Source organism: Leptodactylus fuscus, chromosome 6 (assembly GCF_031893055.1).
Source record: "Leptodactylus fuscus isolate aLepFus1 chromosome 6, aLepFus1.hap2, whole genome shotgun sequence".
NCBI lineage: Eukaryota > Metazoa > Chordata > Amphibia > Anura > Leptodactylidae > Leptodactylus > Leptodactylus fuscus.
Window position 1 is genome coordinate 133,263,216 of NC_134270.1, and position 19,302 is coordinate 133,282,517.

General features: G+C 44.2%; 1 protein-coding gene across 2 annotated transcripts in view; it reads left to right on the plus strand.

Moving 5' to 3' along the window:
• Positions 1-19,302, plus strand: part of MYO15B (myosin XVB) — a 54,166-nt gene that overhangs the window by 15,868 nt on the left and 18,996 nt on the right. For both annotated transcript variants that reach the window (XM_075277241.1, XM_075277242.1), the window contains exons 11-30: positions 6,628-6,695; positions 6,776-6,863; positions 8,442-8,540; positions 9,332-9,477; positions 9,588-9,854; positions 10,185-10,269; positions 11,729-11,863; positions 12,361-12,556; positions 12,722-12,809; positions 14,117-14,300; positions 14,413-14,522; positions 14,983-15,042; positions 15,213-15,288; positions 16,317-16,435; positions 16,654-16,772; positions 16,853-16,994; positions 17,072-17,183; positions 17,369-17,526; positions 18,551-18,669; positions 18,971-19,034. In XM_075277241.1, the coding sequence (XP_075133342.1) occupies positions 6,628-6,695; positions 6,776-6,863; positions 8,442-8,540; positions 9,332-9,477; positions 9,588-9,854; positions 10,185-10,269; positions 11,729-11,863; positions 12,361-12,556; positions 12,722-12,809; positions 14,117-14,300; positions 14,413-14,522; positions 14,983-15,042; positions 15,213-15,288; positions 16,317-16,435; positions 16,654-16,772; positions 16,853-16,994; positions 17,072-17,183; positions 17,369-17,526; positions 18,551-18,669; positions 18,971-19,034 (2,435 nt within the window). The remainder of the gene's footprint in view (positions 1-6,627; positions 6,696-6,775; positions 6,864-8,441; positions 8,541-9,331; positions 9,478-9,587; positions 9,855-10,184; positions 10,270-11,728; positions 11,864-12,360; positions 12,557-12,721; positions 12,810-14,116; positions 14,301-14,412; positions 14,523-14,982; positions 15,043-15,212; positions 15,289-16,316; positions 16,436-16,653; positions 16,773-16,852; positions 16,995-17,071; positions 17,184-17,368; positions 17,527-18,550; positions 18,670-18,970; positions 19,035-19,302) is intronic.

Consider the following 19,302-nt stretch of genomic DNA (forward strand, 5'->3'; position numbering starts at 1 on the left):
GACCTGATGGCAACTGCGGCACCTCGCTATGCCGTCCCTAGCCGTCACTACTTCTCCCGGTGTGCCGTCCCCGCCTTGCACCAGCACGTGTCACTCAACATCAGGCGGGCCCTTAGTTCCGCGCTTTGCACAAAGGTCCACTTGACCACCGACGCGTGGACAAGTGCATGCGGACAGGGACGCTACATTTCACTGACGGCACACTGGGTGAATGTAGTTGAGGCTGGGACTGCTTCCCAAACTGGCCCGGTGTACCTCGTCTCCCCGCCTAACATTCCTGGCAGGGACACGAGAAGAACACCCCCCTCCTCCTCCTCCTCTACCGCCTCCTCCTCCGCCACCGCCTCCTCCTCCGCCACCGCCTCCTCCTCCGCTGTTAGATTGACCCCAGCTACGAGTTGGAAACGTTGCAGCACTGGCGTTGGTAGACGTCAGCAGGCTGTGCTGAAGCTGATCAGCTTGGGGGACAGACAGCACACTGCCTCCGAGGTGAGGGATGCCCTCCTCGATGAGACGGCAATATGGTTTGAGCCGCTGCACCTGGGCCCAGGCATGGTCGTTTGTGATAACGGCCGGAACCTGGTAGCAGCTCTGGAGCTTGCCGGACTCCAACATGTTCCATGCCTGGCCCACGTCTTCAACCTAGTGGTGCAACGTTTCCTAAAGAGCTACCCCAATGTTCCAGAGCTACTGGTGAAAGTGCGGCGCATGTGCGCCCACTTTCGCAAGTCGACAGTAGCCGCTGCTAGCTTAAAATCTCTCCAGCAACGCCTGCATGTGCCACAACACCGGCTTTTGTGCGACGTCCCCACACGCTGGAACTCAACGTTTCAGATGTTGAATAGAGTGGTTGAGCAGCAGAGACCTTTGATGGAATACCAGCTACAAAACCCTAGGGTGCCACAAAGTCAGCTGCCTCAGTTTCACATCCATGAGTGGCCATGGATGAGAGACCTTTGTGACATCCTACGGGTCTTTGAGGAGTCCACAAGGAGGGTGAGCTCTGAGGATGCGATGGTGAGCCTTACAATCCCGCTCTTGTGTGTTCTGAGAGAATCCCTGATTGACATCAGGGATAACTCAGATCACACAGAGGAGTTAGGGATAGCATCCGATCCGTCACAGCTGGAGAGTAGGTCCACACATCTGTCCGCTTCACTGCGTTTAATGGAGGAGGAGGAGGAGGAGGAAGAAGAGTTGTCCGATGATGTGATGGTGATACAGGAGGCTTCCGGGCAACTTCGAATCGTCCCATTGTTGCAGCGCGGATGGGTAGACATGGAGGATGAGGAGGAAATGGAGATTGAACTTTCCGGTGGGGCCAGAGGAGTCATGCCAACTAACACTGTGGCAGACATGGCTGAGTTCATGTTGGGGTGCTTTACAACCGACAAGCGTATTGTCAAAATCATGGAGGACAACCAGTACTGGATCTTTGCTATCCTTGACCCCCGGTATAAAAACAACATCTCGTCTTTTATTCCGGTAGAGGGGAGGGCCAATCGCATCAATGCTTGCCACAGGCAATTGGTGCAGAATATGATGGAGATGTTTCCAGCATGTGACGTTGGCGGCAGGGAGGGCAGTTCCTCCAGTAGGCAACCAAGTTCTCACCGGTCCACACAAACGAGGGGCACACTGTCTAAGGTCTGGGACACCTTGATGGCACCCCCTCGCCAAAGTGCCGCCACGGAGGGTCCTAGTGTCACCAGGCGTGAGAAGTATAGGCGCATGTTGCGGGAATACCTTTCCGACCACAGCCCTGTCCTCTCCGACCCCTCTGCGCCCTACACGTATTGGGTGTCGAAGTTGGACCTGTGGCTTGAACTTGCCCTATATGCCTTGGAGGTGCTGTCCTGTCCTGCCGCCAGCGTCCTATCTGAGAGGGTGTTCAGTGCAGCCGGTGGCATCATCACTGACAAGCGCACCCGTCTGTCAGCTGAGAGTGCCGACCGGCTCACTTTGATAAAAATGAACCACCACTGGGTAGAGCCGTCATTTTTGTGCCCACCTGTGTAAAGCACCCCAACATGAAACTCCATGTCTGTACTCAACCTCTCCAATTCCTCCACATCCTCATACTCATCCACCATAAGCGTTGCACAATTCTGCTAATACTAGGCTCCCTCCACCCTGATTTCCACCAACTCTGCTGGTTAGAGGCTCCCTCCACCATGAATTTGCCCAAACTGGGCTGTTTAGAGGCTCCCTCCACCATGAATTGGTCCAAACTGGGGTTTTTAGAGGCTCCCTCCACCATGAATTGGTCCAAACTGGGCTGTTTTGCGGCTCCCTCCACCATTAATTGGTCCAAACTGGGCTGGTTAGAGGCTCCCTCCACCATGAATTGGTCCAAACTGGGTTTTTTAGAGGCTCCCTCCACCATGAATTTGCCCAAACTGGGCTGTTTAGAGGCTCCCTCCACCATGAATTGGTCCAAACTGGGCTGGTTAGAGGCTCCCTCCACCATGAATTTCCCAAAACTTGGCTGTTTAGAGGCTCCCTCCACCATTAATTGGTCCAAACTGGGCTGGTTAGAGGCTCCCTCCACCATGAATTGGTCCAAACTTGGCTGTTTAGAGGCTCCCTCCACCATTAATTGGTCCAAACTGGGCTGGTTAGAGGCTCCCTCCACCATGAATTTGCCCAAACTGGGCTGTTTAGAGGCTCCCTCCACCATGAATTGGTCCAAACTGGGGTTTTTAGAGGCTCCCTCCACCATGAATTGGTCCAAACTTGGCTGTTTAGAGGCTCCCTCCACCATTAATTGGTCCAAACTGGGCTGGTTAGAGGCTCCCTCCACCATGAATTTGCCCACACTGGGCTGGTTAGAGGCTCCCTCCACCATGAATTTCCCAAAACTTGGCTGTTTAGAGGCTCCCTCCACCATTAATTGGTCCAAACTGGGCTGGTTAGAGGCTCCCTCCACCATGAATTGGTCCAAACTTGGCTGTTTAGAGGCTCCCTCCACCATTAATTGGTCCAAACTGGGCTGGTTAGAGGCTCCCTCCACCATGAATTGGTCCAAACTTGGCTGTTTAGAGGCTCCCTCCACCATTAATTGGTCCAAACTGGGCTGGTTAGAGGCTCCCTCCACCATGAATTTGCCCAAACTGGGCTGTTTAGAGGCTCCCTCCACCATGAATTGGTCCAAACTGGGTTTTTTAGAGGCTCCCTCCACCATGAATTTGCCCACACTGGGCTGGTTAGAGGCTCCCTCCACCATGAATTGGTCCAAACTGGGGTTTTTAGAGGCTCCCTCCACCATGAATTGGTCCAAACTTGGCTGTTTAGAGGCTCCCTCCACCATTAATTGGTCCAAACTGGGCTGGTTAGAGGCTCCCTCCACCATGAATTGGTCCAAACTGGGTTTTTTAGAGGCTCCCTCCACCATGAATTTGCCCAAACTGGGCTGTTTAGAGGCTCCCTCCACCATGAATTGGTCCAAACTGGGTTTTTTAGAGGCTCCCTCCACCATGAATTTGCCCACACTGGGCTGGTTAGAGGCTCCCTCCACCATGAATTGGTCCAAACTGGGGTTTTTAGAGGCTCCCTCCACCATGAATTGGTCCAAACTTGGCTGTTTAGAGGCTCCCTCCACCATTAATTGGTCCAAACTGGGCTGGTTAGAGGCTCCCTCCACCATGAATTGGTCCAAACTGGGTTTTTTAGAGGCTCCCTCCACCATGAATTTGCCCAAACTGGGCTGTTTAGAGGCTCCCTCCACCATGAATTGGTCCAAACTGGGCTGGTTAGAGGCTCCCTCCACCATGAATTTCCCAACACTTGGCTGTTTAGAGGCTCCCTCCACCATTAATTGGTCCAAACTGGGCTGGTTAGAGGCTCCCTCCACCATGAATTGGTCCAAACTTGGCTGTTTAGAGGCTCCCTCCACCATTAATTGGTCCAAACTGGGCTGGTTAGAGGCTCCCTCCACCATGAATTTGCCCAAACTGGGCTGTTTAGAGGCTCCCTCCACCATGAATTGGTCCAAACTGGGGTTTTTAGAGGCTCCCTCCACCATGAATTGGTCCAAACTTGGCTGTTTAGAGGCTCCCTCCACCATTAATTGGTCCAAACTGGGCTGGTTAGAGGCTCCCTCCACAATGAATTTGCCCACACTGGGCTGGTTAGAGGCTCCCTCCACCATGAATTTCCCAAAACTTGGCTGTTTAGAGGCTCCCTCCACCATTAATTGGTCCAAACTGGGCTGGTTAGAGGCTCCCTCCACCATGAATTGGTCCAAACTTGGCTGTTTAGAGGCTCCCTCCACCATTAATTGGTCCAAACTGGGCTGGTTAGAGGCTCCCTCCACCATGAATTTGCCCAAACTGGGCTGTTTAGAGGCTCCCTCCACCATGAATTGGTCCAAACTGGGTTTTTTAGAGGCTCCCTCCACCATGAATTTGCCCACACTGGGCTGGTTAGAGGCTCCCTCCACCATGAATTGGTCCAAACTGGGTTTTTTAGAGGCTCCCTCCACCATGAATTTGCCCACACTGGGCTGGTTAGAGGCTCCCTCCACCATGAATTTCCCAAAACTTGGCTGTTTAGAGGCTCCCTCCACCATTAATTGGTCCAAACTGGGCTGGTTAGAGGCTCCCTCCACCATGAATTGGTCCAAACTTGGCTGTTTAGAGGCTCCCTCCACCATTAATTGGTCCAAACTGGGCTGGTTAGAGGCTCCCTCCACCATGAATTTGCCCAAACTGGGCTGTTTAGAGGCTCCCTCCACCATGAATTGGTCCAAACTGGGTTTTTTAGAGGCTCCCTCCACCATGAATTGGTCCAAACTGGGCTGTTTAGAGGCTCCCTCCACCATGAATTTGCCCAAACTGGGCTGGTTAGAGGCTCCCTCCACCATGAATTGGTCCAAACTGGGCTGGTTAGAGGCTCCCTCCACCATGAATTTGCCCAAACTGGGCTGTTTAGAGGCTCCCTCCACCATGAATTGGTCCAAACTGGGTTTTTTAGAGGCTCCCTCCACCATGAATTGGTCCAAACTGGGCTGTTTAGAGGCTCCCTCCACCATGAATTTGCCCAAACTGGGCTGGTTAGAGGCTCCCTCCACCATTAATTGGTCCAAACTGGGCTGGTTAGAGGCTCCCTCCACCATGAATTTGCCCAAACTGGGCTGTTTAGAGGCTCCCTCCACCATGAATTTGCCCAAACTGGGCTGTTTAGAGGCTCCCTCCACCATGAATTGGTCCAAACTTGGCTGTTTAGAGGCTCCCTCCACCATTAATTGGTCCAAACTGGGCTGGTTAGAGGCTCCCTCCACCATGAATTGGTCCAAACTGGGTTTTTTAGAGGCTCCCTCCACCATGAATTTGCCCACACTGGGCTGGTTAGAGGCTCCCTCCACCATGAATCGGTCCAAACTGGGGTGTTTAGAGGCTCCCTCCACCATGAATTTGCCCAAACTCTGCTGGTTAGAGGCTCAATCCACCCTGATTTTCAAAACAAATGTTGGTGCCAACCTCAACTTACTACAAGGGCCAAATTCACTGCTGGTGACAAGCTCTCCTCACTGCAAGTGCCAAATACACATGTTTCAAGGTGTTTTCCTACTGTCAGAGAGGTGGTATTGAGTGTGTAAAGTGTGTAGTTGTTAGGCAGTGATGTTGGGGTAATAGAGGGTCTTTGGTGTGTTAGATGCCCCCAGACATGCTTCCCCTGCTGTCCCAGTGTCATTCCAGAGGTGTTGGCATCATTTCCTGGGGTGTCATAGTGGACTTGGTGACCCTCCAGACACGGATTTGGGTTTCCCCCTTAACGAGTATCTGTTCCCCATAGACTATAATGGGGTTCGAAACCCGTTCGAACACACGAACATTGAGCGGCTGTTCGAATCGAATTTCGAACCTCGAACATTTTAGTGTTCGCTCATCTCTAGTAACTACATCATGGCACCAGATCAACTCAACTCCATTCCACTTGGTTTGTGTACTATGTAGCTTGTTTTCCACTGCAGAAAGTACCTGCTTCATCTAGCTGGGTGTCATCTATAGTGAAGACAGGTAAATTAAGCAGTGTGTGGACATAGGACCTTTTAGGGCCCCTATGGCTCACTTGGTACTTAGTCTAATGTACTAAAACAGGTTGAAATCCAATAAGCCCAATGTTTCTTTTCCTTAACTTTTGCCATCAGGGAGAGCCAGGACACCACCATATACTGTATATCAGATGGTTGGCCCATCCTATTGAAATTGACATTTACCTAATGTATTCGGCCACCGCCCATTCACACGGATTAAATGCGCAAGTATTTTGGCAAAATACACATGTAAAAAAACACGTCAAAATACACATCAAAATACACGTCAAAATACACGTGTAAAATGTCATTGTACTTTTTACACGTGTATTTTGCCAAAATACACGCGCGTTTACTCCGTGTGAACGGGACTCTCTTCATACCTGTGTTTTCTTGTTCCCCTCAGTTTGACCGAGCATGCTTGTGTTTTTATTGTGGAAAATTCAACTTGCCCAATTTTATTGATAGAATAATGGAATACATCACATGGTTTGATGAGTTGACCGAAACCAAGTCTTATGTATCCTGGAAGCTGGAAAGCATTAGAATATATTAGGCTAAAGTAATTTTTCTACTAAATTTTGTTGTAGGTCTGAGTAGTCCAAACAGGATGGAAAACTATGTGGATCAGCTCTTCAACCCCATGTTTACTCCAACAGTAAGTAAAATATCCCCTCATTTTACACTTTGCTTTATTATTCATAGCTCATATCTGACATTGCCACTTATTCCTTGCAGGATTTGGAAAGACCTGATAATCTCAACAGACGCATGAAGGGTGGTGGAGGCATTGGGCCAACAAGACAGAATGGGTTTGGCTCCCCCAGTAAGTGTAGGCTATACTCTGTAGGCACGCTGAACTGAAGCGCTAGGCATACAGGCATTGTTTTTCTTTGACAAATAAAGCCCTGTAGCAAACAAAGGATTGGAAATGTAAAATCTATAACTGTCTAGTTCATGTGTTTTTACAATGGGAGAAGCAGATGGACAGTCAGGGTGCCACAGTAAATCCAAAGTCAATTGCATCCCCCAATAAATATCTCCTGTTTAAGGTCATCCATACACTGTCAGATGGATGGAAAACTGTCTGTTCTTTTGGTCAACCGTTATCTTTCCCAATCGCTTTAGAGAGAGGGTGAGAAAGTTGCTGTCTGACACTTCTGGCTTCTGATCCTATCAGCTTTATGCTGTCTTTCATTAAGAATCTGGACATTTGCAATGTTTAAATCCAAAATAAATGCACCTTCTGCTTCCATGTAAACTATAGGGAAGCCACCAGGGTTTCCGTAGGTATAATTGACATGCTGTGGTTTCCAAAACCGCAACGATCTTGAAATTCGCAGCATTTCCACTGCCCATATATTTCTGCAATGTGTGGATGGACTGTAAAACGCCACCATTTCCGCCCTGGCCTTTAAATTCGCAATAGTCAATCATATCTTCCCACAAAATGGAAATACATTGGGAGCAATATGGAAGAAACAAAGTTGCTATAAGTGATCTTCATTAACTAAAAAGTAGTCTGTACATAATCACAGAAATAATGTGACTTGGATCTGAAATATTACGCATGTCTGTAGCTACATACAATTTTATGAAAAATTGTTAAATTTTGTAATTTTGAAAAAAAAATCTATTTTTGTCCAGAAACAGTGTCATTCTTGTTCATGGACTGGATCCAGTGCTACAGCCTAGTCTAATTCACTTAAATGAATCTGAAATGCTATTTTGGGACTTTTTTCTAATCCTGGACACCTTTAAGTAAATCATTCTAATATGAACTTTTGTAAATAACATGTAGAGGCCGTACATTCTCTACCTACTTCTAGGAAAGGAATATATAAATATGTTGTCCTAGATGGAAATAGGAACTCTTGTTCTATCCTTTGTCCATTAAGGAGGAATTATTTGCATATTCCCTAGTAGAACATTTAAGGTCTGAAAGATGGCTTACAAAGGCAAGTCTCCCTAAAGAGACATAGTACCCATTCTGACACACCATGTATTCCACCATGCCACCACCATGCATTTGTATCCATCCATTGTATCCATTTGAATGGAGAGGCGATCACACATGCGTACTCCTACCTCATTCAGTTGTATAGGTGTGTCGGGGATAGTCAAGCACTGTAGTTGGCTGCTCTTCGGCAGTCAAATAATGCCTGAAGCAGAAGGACCATTTCTTGGAAATGGGGAAATTTGGGACCTCATTCTAGTGATCCATGGATCAAACATTTAGGCAGTGAGTGACATCCATGGTACAACTCCTGTAAGGCAATATTACATTATGTCACAAAGAATAAAAATATGTACAGAAATAAGCATCCATGCAGATGTATAAAAACTGACCTGTCTATTACCTTATAGAAAATACTCATGATTAATACCTTGTAATTGTGCTTAGTGTATACAGGAATGGGTTCAATGCCTTCATATGGCATGCCAATGATGAATGGAATGATGCCTTCGATGGGAAACATGCCAATGATGCCCAGTATGCCAGGTAAGCATATTATACTGGAGATTCTGTATAGAAGAGGAAATCTGAAGTGTCACACTTGCCACAACACTAGTATGTATTTTGTTACTATTCACATGTTGGTGTTTTTTGGGCTCAGACATGTTTTTTTGTATTTTATCATTATGCAGATTTTTAAGAAGCCAAAGATATTAATATGTATTGAAAATCTTAATAACCAATAAGTCAATAATCCAAGTGTATACAACTGTATATGCAAAGTATATAGCTGTAACTCAGATAGCAATTGAACATCAGGTGGAATAAACATATAATACCGTACAGCTTCCATATAGCCGCCAAATACAATGCTACATAGTTTGTAGAGAGACTGCTCTATTGTGGACGGGTTATCAGATGGGGACACTACATGTATGAGAAGATAACCTGTGACAATAAGGAAATTATGGCTGGTTTCTTACAAGTTCCAGACCATAGAAAGTTCTTATATTCATGGTCATATCCATTGGCAACTGAACAAGACAACAGACTGTCACCACCTAAGATGGTTAGAGAAAATCTGTAGAACTCTGAAAAACTTTTAATTATTTTATTTGTAAAAATTATTAACTTTTATTGTCTACAAATATAAATATAGTTATGTTCATGGGAAAACCACAATTCAGCTGAAATACAGCAGCCCTAAGACTGGTCATCTGGCATGTCTTTTCATTAGGAAGGGCTTACCACTTGTTCGACCTAGAACTATTGGATTGGTGCAACCAATCCATGAACCAAGATATCCATAATGCAAAAATAATCTTTATTTCTAATAGCCATGATGCCTCAAATGATGCCCCAGGCAGTAATGCCGCAAATGATGCCTCAAGCAGTAATGCCCCAGCCAATGATGCCAGCCGTGGACCCTACACAAGTGGCTGCACAACAACAAGCCTTTATTCAGCAACAGGCCCTGCTTTTGGTGAGTACACTTGTCTGGGTGTTAAATCTACAGTACTCTGGTCTCCTGGATTTTATACTTTATGTGTCTATGGTTAGATATTCTGCTTCATGGCCCTTATTTTTTTTTAGGCCCAACAGATGACACTCCAGGCAACAATGCTGTCTCAACAGCAACAACATGATCCACTTCGTCCAAACAGAGAACGTTCTCCCCCTTCTAGACCAGCTCCTAAGCCAGCACCAAATCCATTCAGCATCCCTGCCCCTGCCCCAGCGCCAGCCCCACCACTAGCCCCAGCTCCAAAATCAACCCCCCCTCCAAAAAAGCCTCCAAAATTGAGTCCACCTCCTCAACTACCCAAGCCAGTGCCTCAGGAGCCACAAACACCAGAAGAGGTAATACTTAAAGATACTTTACAGTAGCTGCCTGGTATGCTACATCTTAAGGCTGCAATACCTTTTACAGGAAAGTCACCAATATCTTATATGTATGAGGACCTCCCAAATCTCTCCTGATGGTGATGTTGGGAAGGGAGTGATTGGGTTTACTGAAATTAAACATGCCCTGCTCCTGGCAGCAGCTATTCCTCCCAAATCCCCAACACACACGCATGCTCTGCCCACAGAATATACACGTGTGCCAGGCATATGGGAGGAAAATTAATTCAGAAGGGGATATAAAGGTAATGAGAAAGGTACGTTATTATATTAGGATTTGTCGTCTAGGTGTATTGGGATGAAGAGGATGAATCTGAGTATAGTTTCCAAAGGAAAACATTCCAGCAGAAGAGGGAATTCTTCCAAAGAATGGGTAAGTACAGGTCAGAGAGAGAACACATACATTTACAATGTTTAAAGGGGTTGTCCTACTTCAGACAAAGATTGAAAGACAAATTTTATTGTTTGTATAATGAGAAGTTATAGAATTTTCCAATATATTTTCTGTATCAATCCCTCAGTTTTCTAGATCTCTGCTTACTGCTCATTTTTTGTTTAAAAATCAGTGCTCGGTCATGTGGTGGACACTCCGTGGTCATGTGATATACAGTCCATGGTCATGTGGTGGACACTCCATGGTCATGTGATATACAGTCCATGGTCATGTGGTGGACACTCCATGGTCATGTGATATACAGTCCATGGTCATGTGATATACAGTCCATGGTCATGTGATATATATTCCATGGTCATGTGATATACACTCCATGGTCATGTGATATACACTCCATGGTCATGTGATATACACTCCATGGTCATGTGATATACACTCCATGGTCATGTGATATACACTCCATGGTCATGTGATATACACTCCATGGTCATGTGATATACACTCCATGGTCATGTGATATATATTCCATGGTCATGTGATATACACTCCATGGTCATGTGTTGGACACTCCATGGTCATGTGATGGACACACAGGTGCACGGCTTGTTACCAGGCAGATGTCTGATTGCTGTACTGTGACTATAACAAGCTGTGCACCCGTGTGTCCATCACATGACCATGGACTGATTTTTATCCACAAGAAGTAAACAGAATGAAGGACAGCAAGCAGAGATCTTAAAAACCACGAGGAATTGATAAAGAAAGTACAAAGTCCAGTGTGACCACCGCCTACTTTTGACGTCAACATTAAATAACCAATGGCAGAAGTCACGTGTCATCAGCCGTCTCGGTGCACTCATCATTTTGAAGGCACGATGGATCAACACAAGTATGCATCTATCCTTGCGGACCATGTTCACCCCTACATGCGAAATGTTTTTCCTCAGGATGATGGCATCTACCAGCAGGACAATGCGACATGTCATAAAGCTCACATGTATGTGCGTGGTTCGAGGAGCACCAGGATGAGTTTACCGTACTCCCTTGGCCAGAAAATTCCCTGGACTTGAACCCAGTCGAGAATCAGTGGGACCACCTTGATCGGGTTGTTCGCACCATGGATGCTCAACCACGTAACCTAGCGCAGCTGGCCACAACACTGGAGTCAGCATCGCGCAACATCCCAGTGAACATCATCACAACATCCCCTCTCTTCCTGCACGTCTCGCCGCGGTCTGCTCTGCGAAAGGTGGTGATTCTGGATTTTAACAGGTGGTCACATTTATGTGACTGGACTGTGTATTTAAGAAAATGTATATCACTTTTCATTATACAAACAATAACATTTGTCTCTCAATATTTGTCTGAAACTGAATAATCCCTTTAATTTTGACCATTAACATTTTTCTTTTTTGTTCCTACATGTTGACTAATTTAGGAAGTAAAGGGAGTATGCAATTGGTGAAGCATCCCTCGAAGATCCTACTGCCAAATCAAAAAATAGAGACCGAGAGTGACAGTGAAGAACCGCCAGAATCACCTGAACCTGAACCTGAACCTCAGCCTCAGCCAGGTGACTATTCACAGCTCTCACAAATAAAAAATTTCAACATAAGACTAGATTTTTCTAACTAAACGCAAGCAAAACGCATATGTACACACAGTAGTGGAGAAAATATTCCTTGAGATATCCTTCATGTGTTGCTGTGGGCTAGAGGAGCATACTATTCTCTTTGTTTTCTGGAGCTGTTCCTGATAGTAGACCTTGCTGATCTGAGGTAAAACTGAGGCCCATGTTGTGGAAGTGCAACTTTTTTGTTGTAGATTTTGCTGTGATTTTTTTGAGCCAAAGCCAGGAGTGGTTTGAGCAGAAGGTAGACATATAAGTGCTTCCAATATATTTCCACAATATGGGGCCTTGGCCTAAGATTGTCCAGGATAAAAATAAAAAATAAAAAAAATCAGACCAGGTAGATGTTGTTCGGATGTTTTCCTCTGACGTAAGTTCCTGATGCGCGTGAACCCAATTATAGGTTAATGAAATAATTTTGTATTTTATGATTTAAAAAGTGCTACCCCGAAAAGCACCTCCCGTGGCGCCACGTCCTGCAAACAAACCTACAGAGGCTCCTGAGAAAACGCCAAAGAAAGGAGGTGCTAAGGTAAAGCCGGCGCCTAGACCCGAACCCAGTCAAGAAATAAGAGAAATAATCAAGATGTATCAAAGCCGTCCTCAACCAGAAGCTAAACCATTCGAACCAGTCAGGTGAGAACTCTAAAGGTTCACTTAAAGGAGACAAATGTAATCTATTACAATCCAATGTAATGTGCCTGAGTCTGAGAGCACAAACTAGCAGATAAGTGCAATGGAGATGCAGAGCATGAGGGAAAATATTCCAATTCTGTCAATGATCAAATCTTCATTTTTCAGGAGACCGGTACAGACCTTCATAAAGAAGAAGGATCCAAAAGAGGAAGCTCTAGAAAGACTGAGGATGTCAGGGCCCTCTAAACCCACAGTAAGATACCATAGTGTGTGGCTTTGTATGTATACCTCTAAGGCTATGTTCACATTTCCATGGCAGAAATCCAAGGCTAACCCCATGAACTCTATAGCAATTTTGATGCAGACATCTTTAACATTGAATGGGGCTAATCTTTGGAATTTCCACTCGCAGTTAGAACCAGGTCATATTGTTACTGCAGTTGTACCAAAAATCCGGCTGCAAAATTTTTGTTGCATGTGAATTGTGCTGCAGAATCCCAATTTGCACAGATCCTTAAAGAGAGTCTGTCACTAAGCCCCACTGATAGATAGGTCAAGGTCAACTGAATCAAGCAAAGTTTTCCTCTTGTGATTGTGGTCCTCCATCGATACTGCTAGTGCTTCCAATAAGAAAATGAGCTCTTTGGAGAAATAAGGGAGGTGCCACTTAGTTCTGGAGCAATTGCAACGCCCTCATTTCTACAAATGGCAATATCTTGAAGGCACCGGAGTGCTCTTACTAGGACACATTTCCCATAAAGAAAAATATAAGTAGCCTGCCTAAATAAATAATACTACCAGAGTCACCAGTTGAGAACACTACTCTTAAAAGCCATATGACTAAATAATCAAATTCTGACTACGACTACTACAAGAAAGGAGAAGTTTAGGTGATAAATGTCCAATCTTAGGGGTTCTTGACTCCTGAGATCTCCAATGATCAAGAGAATACTCACTACTGCGCCATTTAAAGTCTACCAGGCTATGTTGAGACACAGACTTTGCTGTGTTTATTCTTGAGCCAAAGCGAAGTGCTTGCTTTATATTTCTCATTCCTGTTAAAGCCACTCTTGACTTTGGCTCAAAAATAGAACACATGCACACTTTCATTTATCCATATGTATTCAGCCATTCCAAAGATATACGCCCTTATAGTGTTGATGAAAACTAGGGTCTACTAGCTAAGTGGGCGGTAACACTGTGGCTTCTCTGGGGGTGATGTCTGTATTCTGTATCTCATGCAGTGTTACTGGCCACTTGGCTAGTAGATCCGATTTTGTACCAGTACAAAAAGGGCTTATATCTTTGGAATGTCTGAACAGATTTGGATAAGCAAAACCTCCAAATGCTCAGTGTGACGGCGCTGATCTGAGGATGTAAGTCATTGGGCTTTTCAGAGATAGTGACAGGTTTAACTGCTACCATAATAAATATTGTACTTAAATTTGGCGTTACTATGCTAGTACGTCCAGTGCATGGAAAAGAGGGAAACAACACAACATTTAGATCAAATTTTTTAAAATCTGTTTATCACTATTCCTATTATTTTTTTGCCCCCAGGACTCTACGGATAAGCCTGCACCTGCACCTGCTGATCCTCCTGCCCCACCTGCTCCACCTCCACCTGCTGAGAAAATAAGTCAGACGACTGATTCTATACGAGAAAAGCAAAAGCCACTTTTAGGACTGTTTCAGTCGGGTGCAGTTGCTCCTTCGCCAATAGCACAGGCTCCCAAGGGCCCAGGTACCGAATATATGTAGTCTGTTGAGCAGTTTTTCTTTTCTTATATAATTCCTTTATTGATCATCCAGATATTCTCTTCTTCTTACACCCGCTGTGCTCATTTTGCTCTTAGGAAGATCTCTAGACGGTGACCACACCACAAAGTCTACAATCAGCAAGCACACCGCTAGCGTCTTCTTCTCGTACAGTGATGTCAAGTGGAGACTGTATGTGCGAAAGGAGGTAACATCCGGACATTGTAGAACATATCTATCACGGGGGCTGCACCTAGGTGTAATGCATAGTAGTTGCAAATACTCCCAGTAATGTATGCAAAGGGGCATGTCCAACCACACATGCCGGGTTTGAGTAACATTATGGATGGTATTTGGTCATTTCTGGGTGTGAAAGAGGTATTCCTGTGTGGGTTGTGGGTGGGGTTAAAATTTACCAGAATTTTGTTGCAGTTACCAGGGGGTGCACCAGGCCTGACAAACTTAAAGTTTGCTATGGGGCCCATATGACTTCAGTAACACTACTGTGACTGCACCACATACGGTGGGTTTACTGTACACAGTACTTTTTAGTACAAAAACACTTACCATTTTATATGCATTTTTGTGCAAGAAATCACAGTGTGACCCCAGCTTAACATCATCAAATTATTTTATTGTGTAATAAATACATATATTTCTTTTTATAGATCTTCTATCCCAAAGAAAAATTCACTCACCCATATTACCTGAACCTTCTGTGTGAGCAGGTAAAGAAAAGGCAAAATCATCAGTTTTATACCCTACAGAGGTTGCTCCATTAGGACATCACTTTCCCAATGACTTTTCTCTAATAGGATTTCCTATATTAGTAGTGGTATTAGGTCAATAGAGAATAGGTGACTGTACAGTAAAATTTCCCTGTCTTTTGTCACCGTAGATTATAAGGGACACTTATTCAGACACTGGTTTTAAACTAACTCGAGAAGAAAGAAGGAAGATGAAAGATTTCTTAAGTAAGTATGGGGCCAACATCTCCTTAAATCACCAAGAAGCCATAGTGCAGCTATGTGCACAAACCATACATTTCTGACCATATACCATATATTCAGAGCCAAAAATGGGATAAGATCCTATAATTTTTGCAAAAGGATTCCACGTAATGGGATCTAGACATGTTTTTGGCTTTAAATATGACTTTAAGTTTTATTAAACTTGGAGATCATACATATTAGACTTAGATAACCCACCGATTTCAGCAGGACCAAGTGGTCAACCATCTAATTCAGAATAAGATGGGGGAAAAGGGTCAGGCATGTTGAATTTTAGCATGTCCAATCCTTTTTTCTTAAAGGGAATTGATCAAGTCCAAAAGCCTCCAAAATCAATAATAGTGCCGTATCATGGCCTTTAATAAAACCATACCTTTATTGCCACAAACTATGAAGCAACTCAATATAATCATCATTTTATGGATTTATGGACCAGATATCAATACAGACAACCATAATGCAGACAGAAGGTGAAAATGTCATTTACAGCTAAAGGGGCACAGATTCCAGAGAAGAGATTAAGGATATACAACTGTCTGTAAGCAAATATAGCAAATGGGGCCCACCACCATGATTAATTCTGCAATGCTTCAGTGGTTAGGGACCAAAAACTCATGTCTGTATCCCAAGTAAATGCCCCCTAACATGGCACAATTATTGGTTTCAGAGACATTTTGGACCATAGCTATAAGTCACTCACTGTCTGAGTCGTCTAGCACATGTACGTTCAGACAAACTAAACATGCATGTGTATGGGTCGACCACTGGGAATAGCAAACAGTTATCTGTAGGACACTAGGTTCACACCAGAACAACGGATAGGTGGACTGAAATCGACAGAGTAAATGTCCTCTGTGCAGGATTTTTTTTGTCTGCCGATTTCAGGTGGACATTGCAACGGAGTCTCCAATGGAAACTCTGGCACAGATGTGAACTTGACCAGTATAATAATGAATAGTAGGAGTAACAAGCCTTCCAAATTTTCTCATCAGATGAGTTCCAAGTCAGAAGTGATGCCAGTTCTCTTTTGGAAGATTCGGTCAAGAAACGTATTGTCATAGCTGCCCGGGATAATTGGCAAAATTACTTTACTCGAATCTTCCCTGTGACGGTAAGTAACTTACACAACAGTCATTATATTCTTAGATTTTTTTTGCAATTTGTATCAACTTTTGAGTTGGGACCATGTACATCAAATCATTAGATGTGACAGTATACACTGTCATCTGCTAGACTGGTGCATATTGGCTAAAGCGAATGAAAACTTAAGATGTTCTAAAAAACTCTGAAGACATTCCCGGAACCTCAGATTAATATTATTCCCTGTAGTTGAATGACAGTGCAGACCAGCTTCTCATAGGAGTCTCCCACCGAGGTTTTAGAGTTCTGAAAGAAGTGAACTCCACAGGAATCCAGCAAAGACATTTGAAGACTCTGTTGAGCTACAGGTAAGGAGAAGCATGAGTGTGGCAACGGGTAATAAGACATGGCGGCCATGGGATTTCATATGAATGCTTTTTCCTTTCAGTTTTGCCGATATTCTCTCCATCGAAAAGTCTGATTCTCGCACGCTGCGCTTTAGTCTGCGTAATGAGGATCTGCAGGTATATTCTGACCATGCAGAGCCCATGAAGACTTTGTTAGAGATCTTCTTGCAAGAGCTGGTGAAGGTGAGAAAGGGGTAGAGATAAATGTAGGAATAGGTTTTTACTCTTAAGTATGGGTTAATTCCTTTTTGTTTGCTTAGGACTCGAACCATGTGGTTGCCTTAAATAGTCACATAACCGATGACAAGAGTCTTCTTCAATTCAGAAAGGGTGACATCATCAAAGTGCTGCCAATGGATGGACTGGAACCAGGTATGGCTGGAGTCACCAAATGGTCATACATAGTGTGATGATCATACTACAACAGTTTGTCAGTGGACGTGCGCCATTCTTTTCAATTGCATATTAAACATAAACTCAATGACCTCTATGATCTACTCAATCAAATGTATAGGCATTAGAAGTTGCTAGTCTCTTGTCTCGCTTGTCTACCATAGGCTGGCAGTTTGGTTCTTTGGGCGGTCGTTCTGGTCTCTTTCCTTCTCGTTTTGTACAACCAGCTGCTGCCCCAGACTACCACAGTGTGTCGGAGAATAGAGACAGTCGGCTAGGTAGAGTTCAACCTCGCGGAATCCAGAGAACAATAAGCAAGGACGTAAGTGCACAAAAAAGCGGGTTAAGTATAGACTGGATGCCTAAAAGGGATCGTATGAAGGGATAAAATATTGAGGGAGAATTGCTAAGACTTAAGCCACCAGAATGCTGGCTTAAAGGGAAACTGTCATGTTGAATTGTAGTTCAATCTGCAAGCAGCGCAACATAGAACAGGAGCAGCTGAGCGGATTCTTATTTAGTTTAGTGGGAAAACATTTACGGTAACTTGTATTTTATTTGTTTATATCTCTGTTCACTCCATGACTCTGTGATTGACAATTATATCTGTATGTATACTCATGGAGAGATGGCTGTCAATCACTGATAGGACCGCCCACTGGGCTCCTAAGCATAGAAAGAACAGAGATATATGGTAAATTAATAATGTACAAGTTATACTAAATCCCAGAAATCTATAATATTCATTTACTCAGATCTTCCTGCTTCTGCGAACAGCTCAGGCATGAGTCCATAAAGATGTACAAAATTTCTAATCCAGTATGAACCAGACTGATAAATTTGGCACCTTTTTAGATTGAATGGTTTAATTTTTACTCAATAATAGTAAATCTGCCCCAATACGGCCCTCCTCATATTGCCCTTTATCATATACGTAACTGACATCCATACAATCTTAGAGAATATGGTACGCCTAAAGAATAACCTAGATTGCGTGTGCACACCTGCCAGTGTTAGGATACTTGCCAACTATAATGAATTGGCCGGGACTGTCCAAACTTTCATTCACACCCACTCAAAAGTGGGCATTAGTGGCATGACAGGTAAGGACTTAGATGCCCCATTGTGGTAAAAGTGTCACAGCCAAGCCATGTCAGATTCATCGAGGCTCATAGACTTAGCATTGCTTTCCAACCATTAAATCCACCAATGTGCCATAATGATAACTCTGCTGACTACAATGCCATACATCACTGCTAGGACCAGATGTCATTGTGTCCTCACCTTATTGAGCCCATGATCCAACCTGTATGGAAAGTAAATTTTATTAATGTTTTATTTGTCAGAGTGGTCAGGTGAGCGAAGTGTCAATACCAACAGAGAGTCCGTCACCTCCTCCCATGGATACCACACATTACACTATGGTCGAATTTGCACTGAAATATTTTCGGGAAGCGCAGTCCATGTAAGTACAGACCACGTGTTCTTTTGTATATGGAGACTGCTAAATATAATTATACAGCAATAATGTAATTGAATACGTCACAGATTTTCAGCACAATGCATGTAATTTCGGTATTGCAAATCCTTACTCATATCCTTCAGAAAAAAAGAGACTGGACTTGAGGACATGCTGCGGATCTTCAATTCTGCAATAAACTTTACTCTTCTACAGATATTATATTAAGCTGATTCATGAGATAGTCATCGATATTTCTTATTATCTTTGGATTTTCATCATTTAAACTCTATAAATCTGTCTCTAGGCTTGGCTGGAAAGGAATGGCTGCAGAAGGGAAGAAAGCGATTGAGTTGGTGCAACACACAAAGGTGGGACTACAAGCTTCAGTCCCAAAACTTTGCATCTGAGTGTTACACTTTAGTGTCCCTCCCAATGCAAAACTTGAAACCTTCTGTTACACCTTCACCATATACCCCTGTGACACACTATAATTCCTACACCTAGTCTTCTTACACAACCATCTATAAACCATCCTCTATAAAACCCACCATAGCCCCAGTTTATAAAAGGCAGTGAGCTTGTTGGCTTACCATCTTCTCCATCCCAACCACATCTGAGGCCTGGTTTACATCCCAT